This window comes from Cariama cristata, unplaced genomic scaffold (assembly GCF_000690535.1).
Source record: "Cariama cristata isolate BGI_N322 unplaced genomic scaffold, ASM69053v1 scaffold34866, whole genome shotgun sequence".
Taxonomy (NCBI): domain Eukaryota; kingdom Metazoa; phylum Chordata; class Aves; order Cariamiformes; family Cariamidae; genus Cariama; species Cariama cristata.
In genome coordinates, this window is record NW_009622134.1 from 3,194 (window position 1) to 13,911 (window position 10,718).

At 46.9% G+C, this 10,718-nt stretch overlaps 1 protein-coding gene across 1 annotated transcript in view; it reads right to left on the minus strand.

The window, feature by feature from the left end:
- Nucleotides 1-2,429: 2,429 nt before the first annotated feature.
- The window catches only part of LOC104163287 (sodium/potassium-transporting ATPase subunit beta-1-interacting protein 4-like), a gene marked incomplete at both ends in the record, with an annotated part of 9,594 nt that continues 1,305 nt past the window's right edge, over nt 2,430-10,718 (minus strand). The window contains one exon of the mRNA XM_009702238.1: nt 2,430-2,627. Coding sequence (XP_009700540.1) covers nt 2,430-2,627 — 198 coding nt within the window. The remainder of the gene's footprint in view (nt 2,628-10,718) is intronic.

Genomic DNA, 10,718 nt, shown 5'->3' on the forward strand with positions numbered 1-10,718 from the left:
TACTTCTAGAAAACAACCAAAACGTCCACAGCTGGATACTGCATAGTTAAAGAACATGGATTTCACACTACCATATCTGGGATAAAAAAAAAAACAAACAAAACCAAACACACAAAACACAACTCCTCACCCCACAACTTCTAAAAACCATTAGGCAAAGCAAAAAACTACAGAAAGCACAATTTTGCCTGTCCCTTGCCCTTCTTAATAGGGAACTGACTATTCTGGTCTCAAATGTGTGGCAGACAAGGAGGGAACTAGGTCACGTCCCTGAGCCCTCAAGTTCCCAGTCACGTTTTGTGTACGATCGATCTGGTCTTCCTGCCTGTCTGCAGCACAGTACCTACCAGGCGCTCTGGGAAGGACAGCAGCCTGTAATAAAATCTGCCTTAAAATGAGATAAAGAGAACAGAAAAAGATACTGGCAGGGATCAAAGAGTTTGACCCTCAGAGACTAAAAAGGGAGAGAACTGGCTGACTGTTTTCAGGCAAGGTCTGAGTGAGAAAGTGAAGAGGCTTGCTTTCTGCCTTACCTCAGCAAAGCAGAGAGGAAAAGCTCTCTTTCTCCCACTACACGACAAAATTATAGGAGCATCTCAGAGCCAGCAGGAGTTACAGGCCTGGGGCTCCAATACTCTACCTTTATTACAGGACAAGTAGAAATTTAGTTCACTCTGCATAGCTCAGCCCATATGGCTTCCTTGCACACAAGTATTTTAGCTTCATTTCCAGGGTTTAGGATTCAAAAATCCACTGCAACTTAAATCTCAGGGAGAAAGAGAGAGAAAATATATGCCTAAATCCTATTTTGTCTTGTAGTTCCCTCCTCTGTCTCCCCATCTGGCCCTTTGTGACGTTTTGCAGATGCACAGAAAATATTGTCATGTGCCTTTGGGAAGAAGCAAAGGAGAAAACACTCCCGGAGACACAGACCCCTCTATATCGGTGTGATCACTTAGCTCGGGGCCGTGTGCCGAAGTCAGTAAGCTGCCATAAAACAAAGGTCTATTCCATACGAACTCAGGACCATTTGTTGGCTGAACCTCTAGCCTGGGGCACAGGGCCCCGTGCCAGCTCAGGCATTTAGGAAGGATGCTCACAGTGACATACTTCTGCACTTTAAAAGTCTGGGATGTTCTGACTTCAAAGTCTGACAGTTGTTTCACCAAACTCAGGAACAGCACCAGCTCAGCCACAACAATCCTGTTCCAGCTAACAGCCCTTTATAAGAGGCAACAGGCTCTATTCTTCCAGATACATAGCTTTGCCTTTCTCATACGCGTGCATCGAAGCAACTCACAGACAGTTTTAACGCAGATCGTTTTCCCTGAAGGAGAACTAACTAAATATTAACAGCCAGCACACACGCCAGGGAGTCCATCCAACTCAGGGAACAGGAGCTTCTCCGTCTGCTTCCTTTTTGTGGCATGGCAAGAAGGGGGTCTGAGTCTCCCCCCCTCCCTGCAGTTCACTGGGTCACACAGATCATCCCAGCTAATAGGAAATGCAGGATCAAGACAGTGGAAAGTTGTACCAAAACCGTGCAGATCAGTACTTGGCACTCCAGAAGCTTGGAACTTCTCTATTTGTTATCCTTCAACGTTTAGTCAGGGCAAGTTACCCTTCCTTTTTAAGCCAAAACCGAAAGCTGAAATGTGAACGTTTCACCAGTCCACGTCCGTTTGTACTTAAAGCCATTAACCACCAAGTAACAAACCAAAGCAGATTAGAAAGATGCGGGCTGCTAACCCTAATGCTACAAAATGCAAGAGGACCGACGAAGTAAGGGGGACAATGGACATTTTGTTTCAGTTAATTTCACAGACAAGCGAGAAACAATTAACAGCGAACATTAACGACATTGAATTACTGCAGAGTACTTTAAAAAGCCTGTGGAAGACTCCAGTGAGGAAAGAGTTGATGAAAACATTTAGTGCGTATATCTTAGGTGTCAGCAGAAAGAAAATATGCTGCTTTCTGCTTCCTTAAAGTTTCTTTCATTTTCTGGAGCTAAGGATCTTTTCCCTTTTATTTCTTCACAACAAATGTGCACATGTGTGCTCCACCACCCATCACTAAGTCATGTGGAATAAGATAAATCCTTCTTCAGAAGGGTCTCTGGCTTTGTCAAAACATGAATTTCCACACCCCAACGGGGGACACAGAATGATTTGTTACTGTACGGTCGCATGTGATGCATTACTTCAGGTGTTAGGTTGCTGGTAACCATTTGCAATTCTTTCAAGCAATATTGTTCATAAGAACAGGAGAACAAAGAAATAAAATAAACATTTATGGAGGCTTTTTCAATCAAATGATACAAAATGGGGTGGAAAATATGGGCCGGCCTCTGTGCCTGGAAAAAACCCAAGCCAAACAGCATCTCCTCAACAATTGCTACCCCTCAATGCTCTCAGCAACGTACTTACCGCGATCAGGATCTGGAAGGAGCTGTGCATGACCTCGATGTAGCGATACTCCAGGGCACAGCCTATCACAGAGATGTAGGAATGGCTGTCCAGCCCTTTGATGCCAGACATTGAAGCCTCCTTCCTTACACAGCCAGGACCATTTTCACTCCACCATGATTGGTGCCGGGAGATGTTGAATGTCAAGAGTTCGCTGTCCTAAAGAGAAAAGTTGCAAAGAGATCCCCACTTACTATAAGAGTGTTGGACATGCTGTCGGATGGAGGTCATATTGACTCAATGGAAAACCGAAAGTTTCTGAGATCCCCACCCTCAAGAAATGCCAGCACAGATCAAAATACGTTGGCTTTATATTCCTTATTAAAAAGTATTTCACAGGCAGGCTTCTGTGGTGGGAACCATTTCTGAGGCAGTCCTGCAGCACTCCAACAAACCTCACGTAGTGTATTTTGGAAGCAGGTATGAGCAGCTTCTAAATTAGAAGGACAGTTTCTAGGCTGCAGACCCAAGAACGCTTTGCCAGTGGTTCCTGCACCCAGAAAAGAACCCTCAAGTTTTGGGTTTGGGAGATCAACCTTGCAAATCTAGAAGAAAAAGGTAAACAAGGCAGCACTAAGCATCCTGTCACAGAATCACGTGCTATGGGTATGTTCTTCCCAGCACAGGAATCAACACAGAGAACTGAAAAGTATGAACTTCATAACCCCAAAGTGAGTTTCAAAACCCAACAGATCTTCCTCTGTTCCTAGCTTTTAACACCTCTAACAAGTTCCCATACCATTTCTGTCTGATTTCCTTCCACACTCTTCACATATGGTGCTTCTGCATCTTCTGTTGACTTTACGGAGTCAGCCTCAGGTCAGATTACCCAGCTGAGCTGACCTCACGGTGATGATTGCAGCTTCTTGCAAACACTTCCCCAGCAATTCCTTATCATCTCCACCCCAAGAGAGGCTTTTTGTTTGGCTTTTCTCATCTTTGCAGGTTCAATAATTTAAACCATGCCATTGTGGGTGTTACATAGTGAAACGCCACACAAGTAGTGCAGGAGTTGGGTATGCAACCAGGTGCTTATTTAAAAATGACAACACTTTCCTCACACTTGAGAAAAGAGTGGCACTTGCTGGAGTACTGGGAGAGCTTTGGGATTTTGAGCTTACAGGACACGGCAAAGCCCTGCCCACAGACGGTAAAAGAAAAACTCAGAACTGGCTAAATAGATCAGCTGCATCACTTCAGGGATGTGCTGAGTGCCCCAGCAGCCCTCTCGGGTCACTTTGGTGCAGAACCAACAACCCCTTTTGACCGCAAAACAAGGTAAGGCATTGGAAGTCTTATCCTGAAGGACAGATCATAAAATCCTCAGGCAGAGAATCTGCGTGTCTCTACAGAGTAGACACAGATACTGGTTATTCACACCCCACCTGACCATTCCTAAATGTTTTAGCACCTATCCATATACTCCTTCACACTGCTCACACCAGGGTCCTGCACAGTCCCTGTAGGAAAGACGCAGCTCCCAGAACAGCAGCAGAGCTTGGGGTGTTCACACTTCCCATCACGGGAAACCTCACGGGGCAGCTCCTTTGCCACAGCTCCCTGGAGAGTCAAGAGGGGAAAAGACAGATTCAAAGCAGCTAATCCAGGCTCCTGCTCCGAACTACGCCCTGGAGAGAGGACTTGTCTCCGCAGCCAATACAAGGAGCCAGCCAGGTAGTCCTGCAGAGCCTTTTCCTTGTCTGCGTTTGTATCCAGGGACAAAACTGAGTTACAAGGGCAGAAAATTTAAATGCCATTCAGACAACCTGTGAATAGAAAGCAGCTGCCCTGCTATGCACATTGCGTAGTGCCCTCCACTCCACCACAGCTACTCAAAAACAGTTCGCAGAGCTGTTATTAAAATGTGCTGCAGGAAGCACATGTTAAGAAATGTGGACAATTAAGTGAGAAGACAGCTGCCAAACTCCTGATATAATCGCCACAACAGATGGGATGTGTTTTACAGTAGATGGAGGAGGGCACGGAGATGAAGTGCGGCACCAGTGCAAAAGCAGCCTGAATAGCAAAGACAATAGGGAAAACTCTATTAACAGTTGGGCGTTTAACGGGAGCTGTCTGCATTTTAAAGGCTATGGGGAATAATTATTAGATTGGCAGCCACAGGAAAATGCACACATTGCAAGGTGCTGTGCTGTCTTCATTTCTAGAGACAGTTTTCCAGCTTCTCGCATTTTTGGCAGCAGAGTCTTTGGCTTGCTCCCTCTGCTGGGCTTGGCTCCTCAGCAGCCCACAGATCTCTCACATCCCCATCAAATCCCATCCTTTCTGCAAAACCTGTTCTTTCTCTCCCAAGTTTGCATGTTCAGAGACACATGGATCTTCCCCAGCAAAAGCTTTTCCTCCTGGAGACAGCCAGCCCTCCAAGCTGCTGCGCTCTTCTCCCTCTCACAAACCACTCGCCACTTTGGTTGGGGAAGGAAAGAAGCATCTTTCTCAAAACAAGGACTCAATTCCCTTTTCGTTGCCTGGGGCTTCTCCCAATTAGCACAGAAACAAAGCTGTTCCACAGGGCACCACAGGATCTACTCTTAACCTCGGTCCCCAGGGCTTCCCTCTCCCAGCTCACAGATGGTGCCTTCCCAAACCTTCTGCCTCCCTGATGCCAAGAGCCCCTTCGGTGCCTTCTCTGCGCCTTACAGAGGCATCCGCGTGTCTTTGGCAAAGTAAGAAACAGGCTGCTTTCCTTCCTGAATATCTCTTTTGTCAGTCCTCACAGAACTGGCTCTGGCTTAACTTTGCTGGAGAAGCTGAACTTGCTTGTGAATTAAGCCTGAAAAAGCAGAACAGGTGCTGGGCTGGAGGTGGGCAGGTGGAGGAACAGTAGGTCCTAACCAGCACTCACTACTTTTTGCCTACGATCACGCTCCAGCTCTGTGCAAAAGAGAAAAAAAAATATATATACTTCAGTTAAGAACAGATTGGAAAAACTGAGCACATTTGGATTCTAAAAGCACCACAGCGACTCACACACAAGAGCCATCCATCTCACAGATGTAAAATGAATACAGATTGCACGCTGGGATCGTGGATGCCCTCGCATTCACAGAGACACCTTTCCAGAACAAGCATCTGTCTGGAGCACTGCAGGGCACGAGGGCAGCCTGAACGAAAGGGTCTCGACACGCAAAGCAATGCCGTTCCTTTGCTTGTGTCCCTGGCTGGGTGTCCTCCGAGGATACCTGCGCCGATGGCACACAGTAAAAAAGCATGCAAGAAAATCACTTCCTTGACCTCCAGTTGCTCAGTGCTTGCTGGGAGACTGGGAAAACAATCCCAGGATGTCTCCTGCGGTTTGTCAGCTTCGTTTGCGAGGAGATGGTTGAAGAGAAGTAAAACTACAACATAGGAACAGCGCACTAAAATCAGGAGAATAAAACTAGTTGCAAGAAAGTTTAGGGAACGGCTGTTTCCCAAAACCTCTCTGCAACACATCTGAAGTCTAAACACACTGAAATACTCCCAGAAGTGGTACGCAGGTTGGAAGATGTTAATCGGTCCCAGAAGTGAGCAAGGCCCGCTGTAGGGAGAGAGGGATCTGCCTGTAACTTCACTCTCCCTTATTTCTCGACAGGCTGCTATTTGAAGGACTATCGCTTCCTCTTTAACCTCCAGCCCGAAGAGAAATATGAGCCACGAGCGATACCGGCTCCTACTTGGGAGTGTGTTGAAAGCCAGCCAAAAAAAAAAAATCACATACCACTCTGAACTGTTGTAGCACCTGGTTGCCATCCATTTGCCATCGGTGCGAGAAAGACGACAACAGCACTAAAACTGTAGTACCTACATTTCACAGAGCCTATTTCCCACTCCCAGCCTCACCCCACTGTGTCCCATGGGGAAACTCGCACCAACCTCTGACACCCACAGAGCCAGCTGTGTTCCTTTTCTAAAATAGTTTTCTAAAAGCTGTTCTGAAATGATTTTCTAAGGGACACTACCAGAGATGGTTTTATTTCTTGTGGTTAACAGCCTTCTGAACCGCCTCCCCCCAAATTTCCTTCCTTACCAGGCAAGCCAGCACTGTAATGGCTCTGGAAACAAACTGAACCCTCTATAGGAGCCCCCAGAGCCTGACAGCAGAATAATTTTAAATCTTTTCAGTTGGAAACATTTCTTATCAAAATAGGAAATATAAAGTCATGTGTGCTGAATAGCTGTATCACCCCGAGACAACCGAGAAACACTTTCATGGTCTCTCAGCAGGCTTGTCGACAATGCCACAGCATTTAAAGGCCAAATCCCAGGCTTCCAGTTTCTAAATTTAGATGGAGTTGAGGGACAGTTGTAATTATGCATGCAGTTATCCAGCCTCCTCACAGTATTTTCTCCAGGTACAAAGTCATCGCAAGATGCCGTCCAGATTCTGTGCAATACAAATAACCCCCCATTTGACTAATAAGGGCTGCTTCCATTTCAAGAGGAGATTCAGACCACCGCCACGGCTCTGGATTCAGATCAAAGCACTGGGTAGACAAGAGAGAATATAAAGGAAGGGTAAAAAAAAAAAAATCCACCATCCCAAGAGGAATAATTCCAGAGGGAAAAGACAAAGGAATACATTGAAATACAGAACACCAATTCCTCAAACGTCTCGGAACATTTATCAAGTACATGATGAAGAGTCAATCAGCATGGCAGCTGGACAGACAGATGCTCATATGTCTTAACAGCAGGATTTTAATAATTAACTCAGACTGAAGGGTTGCAGGAGGGACTGTGTTTCACACTCCAGTAGACAGGGAGAAGCTTAACATGTTATTTCAAGCACAGCCTAGATCTGAAACTTCAGAGATAGCTCTCAGCTATTCACCTAACCAAATGGCCAGAGGAACAAAGAGGGAGATGGAAGAGGAACAGACCAGAGGAGGAGGAAGAGCAACCTGGAAATCTGGCTGTGAGCCCCACTGTGGAGCAGTGGTACAGCACTTTCGGAGAGGCTGTGTTTCCCCCAGATGCTGCAAGGATGCTCAGAAGCCCGAGCAGAGCGAGTCAGCAAGGCGATGCTGCCAAAAGCCGCTCGGAGGCACATCACCATCTCACTGCCAGCGCCGAGAAGCAACCCTTCAAACCCAGATTGCTGTATCTCTTGCCTGCTCGTTGGCAAAGCACTTGCAGGAAAGCTGGCATAGGCTACATGCTTAGGGAGGCCCTTGCAGCAACAAGAGAAGTGCTTTCTTAGACACTTAACGCTGATCCATTTGTGTCTGGCCACCTAATGAAGTTCTGCTCTGCCATATTTCTCGCTCTTAGTCCTACTAAGATGAGCTTGCAAGATTAAAAAAAAAGACAGGATAGAAAGATAGAAGGCAGGTCAGTTTAGCTCTGCCAAGAAGTAGAGAGTAGATTCACAGAGCAGGAAAAAGCATTTTCCTTTTTGATAAAAATAACTCAGAGCAGTTATAACTAGTGGTTAGGAGGCAGGTGGTTAGTAAGTAGTTATAACTACCCTGAGCAGGGCTGGCCAGAACAGCTGTTCTCTGGGTTTCCGTGGCCAGGAGAGAGCCAGCACTGCTGGCGGAACCTGGAGGAGAAAGGAGCACTTCAGGAAAAGTCGTGAAAGACAGGAGGAAAGAGGGTGAGAAGCGGTGGGCAGACAACCCAACGGAGGAAAGAGGCAGTGGACAAGCAATTGCTTGGTAAAGGAAAGCGAACATCCAGCCCCAAACTGCAGTTCAACAACCACTCACCTCCCAGCCCATCCTCTACTGATGACAGGGAGTTTATAACTGAGAGACGATCTCTTAACCCCTTTGCCAGATTGCTTATGGGCTGACGTGGGACCTTACCTCACAAACCCCACAGCCGCGGTGCCCCTGGTTTCCGTTTAGTACATCAGCTGAGCACCCAAAGCAAGGGGGGCACAAGAACCAGTGCCTGTGCTCCCCGCAGCCCTGTAAAGCACAGCGCTTCCCTGCTCGCATCTTGTGCTCCCTCAGCACTGTGAAATCAGATCTAGGCACCCGAGCATGAAGAATTATTTGCAATAAGTGCCCATAACTGTTTCCTCATTTTTTTTTTTTTCAATTCTCCAGGCTTTTCCTAAACTTGTTACAGCAGAAACACTTAAATCCTTTCTCCCTTTTCTCACCCCACCTGAGTTATCACCTGTCTCAGTTGCACTGGGCTGTCATTACCAGCCGCCAAGTTAACAAACTCCATTCTTTCTAGCTCACTGCCCTTTCTGCGTTTTGTCATTCTGAATTAGCGAGCTGCTGACAGAGATCTCCGGGGCCGGCTGCCCTTGTCAGGAACACAGAGGGGCAAGCGCAGGGCTGGTGGGAATGCTACTCCCCTGGCTCTCTCCCACAGGCTCACCGGGAATCACGGAGGAAACAGCACCTGAAGACCTTCCTCAGAGCCATCGGCCCCTTAAGGGACTGGCACGGGAGCACAGCCCTGACCGAAACACTCCCCACCATATTCATGCTCGGTCTAGTAGTTAATGACTTAGTGTTTATCTGACCGGCTCCATCAGCCTCGCTCTGCCAAAGCTCTTCTTCTAATATTTGCAATCTACCTGCTTACTGCCAGGCAAATCACAAGCTTTGGCTTTGACTTCTTAGGAACTAAAGGACAGCTTCATCCCAAGGTCCCTGAGGGCACACAGAGGTACCTGCTCCTCCGCAGCACTGCTGCCATAAACCCCAGCTGATACTGCCCTGCCCTGGCCCCCTCCAAGACCCCATCCAACACCCGCTCATCCTTCTGGAGTCTGATCCCAAGACCAACATCAATAAGACTCAGCTGATGTCAGCAGGCTTTGGATCAGGTTTCTAGAGAGCTAGGTTTCAGGGAGAGCCATACTACTCTTAAGTCCAGCCTGCAAAGCACCACACTGTCCTACAGAAACCTTAATTCCTGTTTCAAGTGCATCTTTTGTTCTCATGTGAAAGTGAGGTTTTGTTTTGCCATTAATAAGACCCAAATAACTTCAGTTAAAGGGGAGAAGGAGAAAAGAAAGCAGCATTATGAGTTTTTCTTACAAGACAGCCTTTAAGGGAAAGTAACTCATTAAGAACAGAGGCAAGGCTGTGAAGTATTTTACCACCAAACACACACAAATACTCTGTTGTCTTTGCCAGTTGCCACCAAACTAACAGCATGAATTTCTCATTGCCACTCTAGAGGGAAGTCCACTGAGTCAATATCAACTCATACTGCAGCCCAATCCTATTAAAAAAAAAAAAGTCTCCGATCACAAGCGTCATCCCGTAGGCTAAATAAAGTTTCTCTGCGTGCTGGCTTTGCTAAAACGAGCCACAGCACAGAGCAAGGTTACGAGATGAGGCTCCGCTGTCACAGAGCAAGTGGAGTTTGCCGTGCTGTTTGAATTGCAGAACAGCAACCCGACGTGTTGCAGGGCAGGTTGGGATTAGTAAACACAAGTAATCAGCTGGCTGGAAGCAAACACTGGCTGTCAGAGAAGCTCCCAGAGCAGTTTATCAAGCCAATATTTCCTCCACAGAAGGGAGCATTTAAATAGCTACATAAAATTCTTCTTTAGTTGGTCACAGCCAACACTGAGATCATCTGAGGCTGAGCTTTCAGAGCATGAGTAAGCACTGTTTTGGGCAAGAACTCTCTCAAAGTTTCTGTGGATAATTGAGAAGGGAAACGGAGATTAACTGAGGAATTAGGAAGTTACATTTTCTTATCTGCAAAGGATTTATGCTGTCGCTCATGGCTTGCTGTAGGCCTGATAAAAAAAACATAGTGCAGTTCCAATTATGACTGCAACTTAGATGTATGACCTGGGAATTTAGGCCAGCTGTAGAGTGCTCCGAAATGAACCTGTATCCTGTAATCGCTCCGAGTCTGCTAAGCTACAGCAACACTTAGTAATTCATTGCTTACAGCCCAGGCTTAATTTAGGGCCTGCCTCCCATTTTTATTATTTCTGACTCACCCCTCATTAAGCAGACAGCAATACTTAGCTTATCTAGCCTCCAAAGAGCTTCACATATTAACTCACAGCAGCCCTGGCCAACAGCCACGAATAACTGCCACTGGATTTAAGAAGGAAGAATTACGACGGGGAAGCCACATCACCCGAGGCCCCATTCAGAGGGGATGTGCCAGCTTCCCCAGCATCCCTCCTCTTCGCTCTCTGGTCAGCAGAGAGAAGAGCCTCTCCCAAGAGGTGCAATGGGAAATACTTTGCCTGATGTGACAATGACCAGGTACTGGTCCCTGCTGCTGAAGTGCACTAGGTCTTCAGCCGGACTAGGA